Source organism: Triturus cristatus, chromosome 11, assembly GCF_964204655.1.
Source record: "Triturus cristatus chromosome 11, aTriCri1.1, whole genome shotgun sequence".
Taxonomy (NCBI): Eukaryota; Metazoa; Chordata; class Amphibia; order Caudata; family Salamandridae; genus Triturus; species Triturus cristatus.
The window spans coordinates 1,048,285,349-1,048,298,064 of NC_140594.1; the positions used below are offsets into that span (position 1 = coordinate 1,048,285,349).

At 51.0% G+C, this 12,716-nt stretch overlaps 1 protein-coding gene across 1 annotated transcript in view; it reads left to right on the forward strand.

Annotated features, from left to right (window-relative positions):
* Positions 1–12,716, forward strand: part of LOC146785925 (uncharacterized) — a 239,863-nt gene that overhangs the window by 117,885 nt on the left and 109,262 nt on the right. The window contains exon 6 of the mRNA XM_085635323.1: positions 9,946–10,038. Coding sequence (XP_085491449.1) covers positions 9,946–10,038 — 93 coding nt within the window. The remainder of the gene's footprint in view (positions 1–9,945; positions 10,039–12,716) is intronic.

The window sequence follows — 12,716 nt, forward strand, 5'->3', positions numbered from 1 at the left end:
TTCTTATCTATTGGAAGGTCGTCCTTCTCGGAAAGGGCAGTCTCTATCTAGCCTTCATAGATTTAAAAACAGCATTTGACCTTGTTCCCCGAGATAATCTTTGGCGTGTCCTGGCCACTATGAACATCCTTTCTTATCTGTTGGCCCTGCTAGTAAAACTCCATGATGGCAATTATGCCCAAGTACGTTGGGGTCCTCAGGGCCAGAAAACTGAGAGAATCCCAGTAAACAGGGGCGTCCGCCAGGGTTGTGTTCTCGCTCCCACCCTTTTCTCACGCTATGTGAATGGGGTGGTGGACCACCTGCGGGAAGTCCCGGCTGATGCACCTTCCCTGGCGGGCGAACGTGTTCCAACCCTCCTGTTTGCTGACGATACTCTCCTTTTGTCTAAGACACCTATGGGCTTGCAAACCCTTCTTGACAGTTTTCAATCTTCTGCAACGACAGAGGCCTTATTATTAATACCACCAAAACAAAATACCTAATTTTGAATCCTCCGAAGAAATTAGGTCGGCCTCCAGCCTTAAATGCAGTTCCTCTCGAAAGGGTCAAAGAGTTTGATTATTTGGGCATCCGCATTACAGATACCATGCGCTGGGCATCCCATGTACAAAAGATGCTCTTAACCCACAAGAGGGTCACTGGTGCCCTTCTCAGAGAGCATCGTTCCTCCTCAACTAGGCCTATAGCTCCAGCACTGGATATATACAAGGCAAAGGGCGTGAGCTCAGCACTCTACGGTGCTGAACTATGGGGCTCAAACAATATTGAGGAACTTGCTAAATCCGATTCCAGCTTCTACAAGGAACTGATGGCACTTCCACAGAGTACACCTATAGTGCCTTTATTGTCGGACTTAGGGTGCCATGCGCTGTTAGACCTGGCAAAAGTACGCCCTCTACTTCTCTGGGCACGGCTCTGGCGGACCCCGGAGCTAACTAAGTATGCGGAGGGCCTGTCCGAAATACTTTCCATGCCCTCTTGGAATAAGATCAAATGGCTGAAAGATGTTAAGACCCTTCTCTACGATCTTGGTCTTAAAGATGCATGGATAAACAGAACTTCGCCCCCGAAAGCTGAGTTGAAGAAAATCTACTGGAGTTGGGTTATAGGTAAAAGGAATTCTAGTTCCCAGCTAGGTAGATGCACCACTGAGTTCCTTCTTCTCAAAGATGTAGTTTGCTTTGAGCCTTACCTCGATATTATTCAGAAGCCATATGACCGTGCCCTCTATTTTAAATTTAGGGTTGGTACCCTCCCGGTGCGTGAGCTGACCGCTCGCTGGAAATTTCCCTCTCAAACTTCACCTTTTTGTCCTTTCTGTGAAACCAAAATTGAATCTATTGCACACGTGCTTTTCGCATGCCCAGAATATAAATTCCCAAGATCATATTGGCTTAAACCTCTATGCAGAACCTTGGGCACCACCTTATAGCGCTGCGTATTCTTAAATCAGACACGCGATCTATGTACGCTTGCGCTCTATCAAAATTTTTAAGGTGGGCCTGGCTCCTAAGAACTAAAGCTCTTGCAGTTCTTGGCTAAGTAGCCAGGCTGTTTCTTTTACTTGCCTGCGTATGTTTTTTTATATTGTCCTATTTATAATGTTTACATGTTTTTTATAGAAAATCTTGTAGATCTTGGGAATATGATGAGTTTATATTTATATGATTCTTATATTGGTGCCACATGTTTGTATATTTTATATTTGTATGTGCTTTTTAAGATATCTTTTTATCGAAATAAAGCTTATTTCAATCATATAATGTTAACATACAGTATATGCCAAGCAGGGTGCATGAGAGGGGTGTAAGAGCAAGCGAATGGGAGAAGAAAGCTGATTAGTATAAGTTCTAAATGAGAGAAACACAACATTTTGCAGAGTAACAGAGATGAGATAGAGTGTGTGTGATTTTGTCAGTGTGTGCATGCAAAAATCCCACATGCAACATGACAGACACTTCACCATACCCGACTGAAAGCACCTGTACCCAACTATTCATCAGAAAATACATTTATTATGGGGGTGTAACACCCCCACTGAAACTACGCCCCTGAAATGAACAGATGTCTAAAGGATTCCCTATTGGCAGAGGAACGTGGCAGGGATGCCCCTTGTCGCTATTATTGCTTGCCATTACTCTGGAGCCATTGGCATGTGTCATCCAACAGGGACATGTGTCTGCAGCCCTGTGGTTTTGACTGCAACCCTTAGGCAGTTTCACTATACACAGATGATATGGCATTATACATCTGGGACCCCTTGGTGCACTTAATCCAGTAATCCGCGAATACATCAAGTTCGAACACTATTCTGGGCTGTACATTAATAACTGGTCAAAGTTCATTATATTCCCACTCACACCTGACATCCAACAGAGCCTGCTTGTAGTCCCACTGGTGTGGGACACTGACCCAGTTAAGTATTTAGGTGTGTGGATACACAGAGAAACTGAACTGATGCTCGGATACAAATATTGTAAGGCTATGTCGAAGTTGGAAGATCAGGTGACTCATTGGTTCAAATATCCACTCTCTCTAGCGGAAAATTAGCCGTATTAAAAATTGTGATATTGACTAAATTTCTCTATCTATTCGTGAACATCCCAATTGTATTGCCCATGCACAGTTTTTCAGAGACTTCAATCACTACTGTTTAGGTTAGTGTGGGCAGGAAAGCAGTTCAGAATTAGTTGGGATATACTTACCTTACCATATGAGAGAGGGGGTTCAATGCACAGCATTTATATCTGTATTTCTTGTGCACGCAAGCACATTTTGCCTATTACTGGTGCACAACAGATGAGAATATACCACAAGTAGCGGTGGAACATGATGACTCATCCTATTCCGCTTCCAGCTCTTCTGCCACCTAAATCGGAGGATATTCCACATATGGAGACCAACACAATACAGTCCTCAACAAAGGCCTGTCGGACACTGGGAGGAAGGTCAGGGAGGCTCCCCTTATATGCTTTGGTGCTGCCATTGCGGTGTCATCCTGCAATCTCTTTTACACGGGAGGACACTGCGCCCAAGTTACACAGGTGGCCCTAAAGACCGTGGGGGACGTTTACCCGACCTGCTCCTTTGTGGCTTTCGGCGACCTTACCAGTACTCAAGAGCATACCCCCCTTCACGATCGCCTACTATAGGCTTTGAGCTGCTATACGCCACTTATACCCTCATTTCCCCGCAGCTCATCCCACTCTACCGCCCTGCAGGTCCTGCTTACTAGCCCCACATGTAGAAACGTCATCACTGTTATACAATGCAACACAGGTGGATAGGTCGCAGAACAGGGACAGGGTAATCGAAGTTCTGTGCTGGTGGGTCCCATCGAAGAATCAGATTGGCACTTCTGTTGTGCACAATTAGACACACTTACCTCTAACTGCAAGTTGTGTACAATACACTGTACATTTTTGCACCAAATGCATTATACCCCTGTTAAACAAATTTGGACTGCGGGCAGATGCTCATTGTATATGATGTGGAACAGTAGACGCAGAATATTTGCACCTGGCAGTGCACAACCATAATGGACTATTGGACTCAAGTTACCAATATGCTTTCTGATAAGGTACTAGAACAAATAGTATGTGACCCTGTCATATGCTTACTAGGATTAGTTAAAGGCCTACAACCTGCTAACCTGAAGTTTGTGTCTATAGCCCTGCTACTGGCAAATCGAAGGGTGTCCCTCCACTTGGGCAGCAGAGTTAAACCCACCATGAAGAAGTGGTTAACAAATATGACTTACTGTAGCTCCCAGCTGGAACTGTATGCAGAAGAGCCACCTAGAGCGCCGAGACCCAAAGATATTTGAGGACCTCAAACAACATACTTACCTGCCCACCCAAACAAAGATTAGTGTATGACGGTGGGTGGGGGGTGCCCATGGTTATGAAATCATTGAATGCAAAGTAACAACTGGATGTGCACTGCTGAAATGCTATGATTTTTTCTAACATATTTATGAATAGGACAAGTGAGGGGGACAAGGGTGAATGTATGTTGCTGTTGTAATCATATGTTGATGCATGTTGTTTTGCCTGTTCAAAAAAAAGAAAAGAAAATGAACTGCAGCAAGAAGAAACTTAGGTCCTGATTTACAGTTTTGCAGACGATTTACTCTGCCACGAGCATGAGGGATATCCCGTCTGCCATGGGATATAATGTACTTGTAATACGGCAGACAGAATATGCGTCACGTTTCTGGTGGGCTGAACACTAGATCAGGCCCTTACCCCTTAAGCAGACTCCTTTTTTCTCTTGAATGCTAAGAAGAACTTGTGGGACACCCCCGCGCCGCACGGCCACCAGCTGCTGCGTGTGCCCCTTGCCTCGCTGCTGCCTCGTTTTTGCCTCGTTCGCCGGCTGCCGCCGCTGCGAGCACTTTTTCCCCTTGTTTTGGCTGTTTTGTCAGGTATTTGTGCTTGTCTCACTGATCTGTTGTTTTCTCTGCTTTTCCCCGTTTTTGTCGCTATTTTGTGCCTGTTCAGTATTGTATCGTGTGTACCCTCCTTCCTGGTTGTCCGCCTACCGCTCCGCCCCCCGCCCTCCCTTCCCGCCACCGCCGCTTGTCCCCGCCCCTTTTTCTTCTGTAACCCTCCCCGCTCCCGCCTCCCAGCTGCCCCGCCCACCCGCGCACTTGGCCTTAAATGACGACCGTGCGACGCAGGTGAGTGTGACCCACTTGTGGGACACCCCCGCGCCGCACGGCCACCAGCTGCTGCGTGTGCCCCTTGCCTCGCTGCTGCCTCGTTTTTGCCTCGTTCGCCGGCTGCCGCCGCTGCGAGCACTTTTTCCCCTTGTTTTGGCTGTTTTGTCAGGTATTTGTGCTTGTCTCACTGATCTGTTGTTTTCTCTGCTTTTCCCCGTTTTTGTCGCTATTTTGTGCCTGTTCAGTATTGTATCGTGTGTACCCTCCTTCCTGGTTGTCCGCCTACCGCTCCGCCCCCCGCCCTCCCTTCCCGCCACCGCCGCTTGTCCCCGCCCCTTTTTCTTCTGTAACCCTCCCCGCTCCCGCCTCCCAGCTGCCCCGCCCACCTGCGCACTTGGCCTTAAATGACGACCGTGCGACGCAGGTGAGTGTGACCCACTTGTGGGACACCCCCGCGCCGCACGGCCACCAGCTGCTGCGTGTGCCCCTTGCCTCGCTGCTGCCTCGTTTTTGCCTCGTTCGCCGGCTGCCGCCGCTGCGAGCACTTTTTCCCCTTGTTTTGGCTGTTTTGTCAGGTATTTGTGCTTGTCTCACTGATCTGTTGTTTTCTCTGCTTTTCCCCGTTTTTGTCGCTATTTTGTGCCTGTTCAGTATTGTATCGTGTGTACCCTCCTTCCTGGTTGTCCGCCTACCGCTCCGCCCCCCGCCCTCCCTTCCCGCCACCGCCGCTTGTCCCCGCCCCTTTTTCTTCTGTAACCCTCCCCGCTCCCGCCTCCCAGCTGCCCCGCCCACCCGCGCACTTGGCCTTAAATGACGACCGTGCGACGCAGGTGAGTGTGACCCACTTGTGGGACACCCCCGCGCCGCACGGCCACCAGCTGCTGCGTGTGCCCCTTGCCTCGCTGCTGCCTCGTTTTTGCCTCGTTCGCCGGCTGCCGCCGCTGCGAGCACTTTTTCCCCTTGTTTTGGCTGTTTTGTCAGGTATTTGTGCTTGTCTCACTGATCTGTTGTTTTCTCTGCTTTTCCCCGTTTTTGTCGCTATTTTGTGCCTGTTCAGTATTGTATCGTGTGTACCCTCCTTCCTGGTTGTCCGCCTACCGCTCCGCCCCCCGCCCTCCCTTCCCGCCACCGCCGCTTGTCCCCGCCCCTTTTTCTTCTGTAACCCTCCCCGCTCCCGCCTCCCAGCTGCCCCGCCCACCCGCGCACTTCGCCTTAAATGGCGACCGTGCGAACGCGCAGCGGTCACGCGCAGCGGGCGCGCCGAAGGCGCGCCAAAGGTAAGCCCGTCTGCGCCCGTCCGCGCCTGGACCGCGCCCAGTGCCAGGACCGCTGGCCCCCGTAGAGCCCGACCGACCCGCCTGACGTACTCAGCCGCCACCCTCACCGCTCTCAACACCGGCCGACACCCAGATTGCCACCAAGCCACTCCAAGACGCACCCACGGACCATTCAGCTGCCACGCCTGCAAGTTCTCCTGCAGCCGGACCAGCCCCGCACCAGCACCCGCCAAGTCGAACTCCAGCAGCACCCACCTCAAGTGCATCCTCCTCAACACCCGCTCCGTCCACAGACACGCCATCGAACTCTGGAACCTCCTCGACACCACAGCCCCAGACGTTGCCTTCCTCACGGAGACCTGGATGAACGCCTCTTCAGCTCCCGACATCGCCATCGCTATCCCAGAGGGCTACAAGGTCATCCGGAGGGACCGAAACGCCAACCAGATGGGAGGAGGCATCGCCATCATCCACAGGAACACCATCCGCCTCACGACCAGCACCGACAACACCCTGACCAGCGCCGAACACCTGCATTTCCAGATCCACACCAACCCGAACACCACCCTCAGAGGCACCCTGATCTACCGACCCCCTGGACCACGCACGCAATTCAGCGACGACATCGCCGACTTCGTCAGCCCGCACGCCCTCCCCTCCGCTGACTACATCCTCCTGGGAGACCTCAACTTCCATCTGGAGAACAACAACGACCACAACACCAGCACCCTGCTCGACAACCTCGCCAACCTGGGACTCAAGCAACTGGTGTCCACCCCCACCCACCTCGCCGGACACACACTCGACGCCGTCTTCTCATCCAGCACAGACATCGACTTCAGCCACGCCACAGAGCTTCAATGGACGGACCACAGCTGCGTCCACTTCACCTTCAAGAGAACAACGACCCACCAACACCAGCAACACACCGCCCACAGAAGCTGGAACAAGATCACAGCAGACCAGCTCGCCACCTCCCTGAGCCAACACCCTCCTGCCAGCTCAGCGAACCCCAGCCAGGCCGCCGATAACATCACGAAGTGGATCAGCAACTGCGCGGACGAACTCGCCCCGCTGAGGACCCCGCCTAGCAGACCCGGCAGCAAGAAGGCCCCATGGTTCACCGACGAACTCAAGAGCTCCAAGAAGAACTGCCGAGCCCTCGAGAAAGTCTGGAAAAGGGATCCGACACCGGACAACAGGACCTCCTACAAACTTGCCACCCGGAAACACCACCAGCTGATCCGCGCCGCCAAGAGAACAGCATTCAAGGACCGGTTGGACAACAACGCACACAACAGCAAGGAACTCTTCAACATCGTGAAAGAGCTTTCCAACCCCAACGCGGGAAACAACGACATCACCCCTTCGCAAGACCTCTGCAACTCCCTGGCTTCATACTTCCACAACAAGATCGCGGACATACACAGCAGTTTCAACAACCAACCAACGCACACCACGACCGACCAGCCAGCCCCCCCCACCACCACCCTCCACGCCTGGACCCCGATCAGCACAGAAGACACCATCCGCACGATGAACTCCATCCACTCCGGATCACCAACCGACCCCTGCCCCCACCACATCTTCAACAAGGCCGACGCTGTCATCGCACCCCACCTACGAGACATCATCAACACATCCTTCGACACCGCCATCTTCCCCGAGAGCTGGAAACACGCCGAACTCAGCGCTCTACTCAAGAAACCAACAGCGGACCCCACCGACCTCAAGAACTACCGCCCCATCTCGCTTCTCCCGTTTCCAGCCAAAGTCATCGAGAAGACCGTCAACAAGCAGATGGCCGCCTTCCTCGAGACGAACGGATCCCTCGACCCCTCACAGTCCGGCTTCCGAGCCAAACACAGCACCGAGACCGCCCTCATCGCCGCCACCGATGACATCCGAGCCCTGATGGACAATGGAGAAACAGCGGCCCTCATCCTCCTAGACCTCTCCGCGGCATTCGACACGGTCTGCCACCGCACCCTAATACGGCGCCTCAGCAACATCGGAATCCAGGACAAGGCGCTGGAATGGATCATCTCCTTCCTCGACGGAAGAACACAGCGAGTCCGCCTACCACCTTACAAGTCAGAGGCCTCCGAAGTCATCTGCGGCGTCCCCCAAGGATCATCCCTGAGCCCCACCCTCTTCAACGTCTACATGAGCCCCCTCGCGGCCATCGTACGCAAACACCACCTCAGCATCATCTCCTACGCCGACGACACCCAGCTGATCCTCTCCCTGACCAACAACCCCGCCGCCGCCAGAGCCAACCTACACGAAGGGATGAAAGAGGTAGCCGAATGGATGACGACCAGCCGCCTGAAACTGAACTCGGACAAGACGGAGGTCCTCATCCTGGGCTCCTCTCCCTCCGCCTGGGACGACTCCTGGTGGCCTCCCGCCCTGGGCACCGCACCCAAACCGACAGACCATGCACGTAACCTGGGCTTCATCCTGGACTCCTCCCTCTCCATGACCAGGCAAGTCAACAGCGTCTCCTCGGCGTGCTTCAACATCCTACGCATGCTACGGAAGATCTTCTGGTGGATCCCCACAGAGACCAGGAAGACCGTCACCCAGGCCCTCGTCACCAGCCGACTGGACTACGGCAACGCCCTCTACGCTGGGACCACCGCCAAGCTCCAGAAGAGACTCCAGCGGATCCAAAACGCCTCAGCCAGACTCATCCTCGACATCCCACGATCCAGCCACATCTCCGGACATCTGAGAGACCTTCACTGGCTCCCCATCAACAAGAGAATCACCTTCCGCCTCCTCACCCACGCACACAAAGCCCTACACGACCAAGGCCCGAGCTACCTCAACAACCGAGTCAACTTCTACGCTCCCAAACGCCACCTCCGATCAGCCAACCACGCCCTCGCCGCCGTCCCCCGCATCCGCAGAGCAACTACAGGAGGAAGGTCCTTCTCCTACCTGGCCGCCAAGACCTGGAACTCCCTCCCGTCCGACCTGCGCCTGACCCAAGACCACCTCTCCTTCAGGAAGAAGCTGAAGACCTGGCTGTTCGAGCAGTAGCGGCACCCCCCCCCCCCAGCGCCTTGAGACCCTACGGGTATGTAGCGCGCTTTACAAGTGTCACTGATTGATTGATTGAAAGAAATGTTCTTCCGAAGTGGTGTCCCTTTCTAAATCACTGCTTGCTCCCCACAAAGCAGATGGAAAGTATAGCAACAAGCACCATCACCCATAATGCCTCACACCGTACACATCAAATGGTTGTCTGGTGGGCTGATCCCAAATATCAGAGTGGAACAAAGCCAGTGGTTTTATTTTAAAAGGTCTAGTGACTATTTTCACATTCTGTGAGTGGTTAAGACGTGACATTTTTTAGGCGGCGTGAAACTTTACAGGTGGCGTGAAACTTTACAGCGAAACTTTACAGGTGTGAAACTCTAAAGACGTGACAGCTTGTTCTTCGATGAGATTAAGTACTCTATAGAGGTTTTGTATGCCGATGAAGTAAGAAACTTGACTTGTGAGATAGCGCCTGTAAATTTGGAGGGCCGTGTGTGGCTGCTGCCACTCGGCTTGGAAATTCGAATTTCACCAATAGCTGAACTCTTCCTTTCCATAAACTCTTTAATGTCTTCCTGAACTCAAACTTTTTTCTATCGCTTTTCCTTCTCTGTCTTTATTCGCTTGTTATTGTCTGTTCCTAATGCTTTATTCTTTTTAATGATATGTCTACATTTGAGTATTGTATTTCTGACCATTGTTGTCTATCACTTTTCTAACTCTTTTGAGGTTGTCTCAAAGACATGTTACCTTATGTGTTTATTAAAATTACTTGTATTTTCTAATTAAATGCGTTTGTATTGTCTGCATTTGGTAGTGGCATGTGTCTTTAAGGTTAGATTATGCACCTTAATTGAATAAATATACAATTCTGAATGCTACTTCAATTGAAATAGCAAGGTCAATACATTGTAAAGGCGTCCAATTCTAATAATGTGCTTTTCTCTTGAACAGACTGTTGGATATTGCAACGTCTATCTTACAGACCTTGGTTTCCTACCTGAGAATGAATCCATATCTATTTCCTGTGATCTCTACTATCCAACGGTATGTCATTTTTGATGTTTAGAGTTGGCAAATAGAGATCTCATATCAAAGAATAATTGTACTCATCGTCAAATGAGTTTATAATGCCCAGCAAACAAACGCAGACCCATGTTACCTGATAAAGAATTGCAAGACAAGGACACTAACAAAATCCATTATCTCAAATCTTTTTTTATCACTTATTTTTTTATTTATTTAATAAAAAAGAAGCCAGCGTATGTGACTCAAAACTGAGGGGATGAGGTCACTCTTGGCAGAAATGTGTCGAGCCATGGTGTTTAAAACATTGTGGAAGAAAGAGGTCATGAGAATAACAAACATGATAATGCGACCAAAGTCTGTGAACAATGACTCCGGAGCTCTGGGCGTGGTTCCGTCCTGGGATGCCCGAGGAATCAATTGATGTGGGTGTCCCTGTTGTAGTGCTGCCGCCACCCGGGCCGCAAGCTCCAATGTGTCACCCTGTACTCTTGGTATTGTGTGCATGATTATTGGTGGGTGACTTGCGTTCTTCACACATGTTTGGTTGTCACATCTCGCTACAGTCAGCTATTGTGTGGCTGAGGGCCCATGCCATTTTTGGAAGGTCCGCTGTACTGCTGTGCGCTGCCTCGGTGGTAGTAGGGGGGGTTCTGGGGGGAGGTCCTGAGGGTGGTGGCAGTGGGTTTTGTGGCCTTCTTGGGTGTTGGAGGTGCATGAACCGTAGCTCTATGACATGTGTTGGTCTTCAGATGTGATTCTGGGCTGGGCTCCCTTTCACACTGTAAGTTGTCGTCCTACTTTACACCAGTAAAAGGCAGATGTTACATTCCTTCTGCTAATGCAGGTTATTGCATGTTTTTGGAATGCACCGCAGAGTTGGCTGCTCATTGAAAATATCGGGAAGTGGTGTTTTCGTGTTATTTTTGTACAGGAACGCCTACTCTGCATATTATTTGCGTTATCTTTGGCAATTTTTTGGGGCGAGAGCTATTGGTGGAAAACTGGCGATATCGGCTGCTTTAACCAGGTTGAGAATGGAATGATAATTTAAAATCACTGAAAAGACTATAGGTTTAATGAACATTATAATTAGAAATTGACATTTAAAAAATCTTTGAAATTCACTGAAAAAAACATAGGTTTCAGGGACGTTATAGTTAGAAATTAGCATTTAAAAAACCTTTGAAATTTACTGAAAAAAACATAGGTTTGAGGGACGTTATAGTTAGTTGGTCATTTCACTCATACAAAAACAGAGAAATTTGAACGTTACAGTTAGTAGAGCTAACTATAACCCGCGCCCCAGCAATGCACTGCTGATTACATCACATATTACATCACTCATGACATGAAAAAATGAAATGAAATACCAGCATTTGTAAAGCGCGGACAGCTACCTCGGAGAGGTGTCCCGGCGCTGGGGGCCCTCGGGAAGATTAAGCCAGCTATTGCCAAGAGTCACATGGTGCTGTGCTAACCTGCTGCCGGCACCAGGGATTGAACCATGAACCCCGTTGTCCGGACTCAGGCTCCCTGGACGCTGCGCCACACCTCTTCCACATGGTCAGTGACATCACTGATTGTGAGAAAGTGCCATCTTTCTTGCATGGTATGCCCCCACTTTTTGCTGAATTGCTGATGTACTTGACTGAGTGTGCCCTGGGCTCCTGCCAATCAGGTACCCAGGGCCTATGTTCTTTCCCTAAAACTGTGTTGAAGCCTAAACCCAATTGGCATCTCTGGCCACATGTCAGCCCCTGGTAAATGGCACACTAGGTACCCAGGGCCTTGTGACCAGAGAAGGCCCCTAAGGGCTGCAGCACTTATTGTGCCACCCTTAGAGGCCCTGTACCCTGACACACACACACTGCCTTTGCAGGCTGAGTTTCTTGGTGCAGAACTAAACAGAGAGTCAACATGGCACACATCCCTGTGTGCCATGCCACCAACACACACTGCTCTGGCATACCTCAGTCACCCCTCTAGCTGGGTGCCCTATGCCAGTGGTATGGGTACAGGTGCATGAGCCCTGTGCTCTACAGTACCCAGGTCCATTCCTGGGCACTGTAAGTGCGGTGCTGCCATTAAGAGTATATGGTGCTGGGAGGTCATCAACACGAACTCCAGAGCACCATGATGGCAACACTGAAGACTGAGAAGTCTGGTATCAAACTCCTCAGCACATTAAACCCGCACTGATGCCAGTGTGGGATTTAATGTACAATGCATGACAGAGGGCAACTTAGAGTTGCCCCCTGAACCTAACCTACAATCCACGTCTTGTCTGAGGGGCTGCCTAGGCTGCCACACAGCAGACATTTTCCTGGACCCCTGGTTAGAAAGCCATCCGCTCTCCTGGGCCTGCAACAATGCACAGCCTGGGCAAGGTGCTAGGCCTCTTCCCCCAGGATGGGCAGGGAAAGCTTCAAAGGCATGCCACCTTTGTGAGCTTCTCCAGGCCACTTGCTGCAGCTCAGCAACTGGCCCCCACCGGTTCTGACCCCCACTCTGGTGGGAAGACTGGCCGGAAACCCTAAGGAAGGAAAGGGGGTGTGCCAGCCTCTGCCAACCCTCAGGTGGGGGAAGCAAGGTGAAGCACATCTCCGGGCTCTCGCCATCTTGAAGATGGGAAGCCCTACCCAATCAGTACTAGGCTACTGCTCCCCTCCCACAGGAGAGTGGCAGGATAGGGGGTG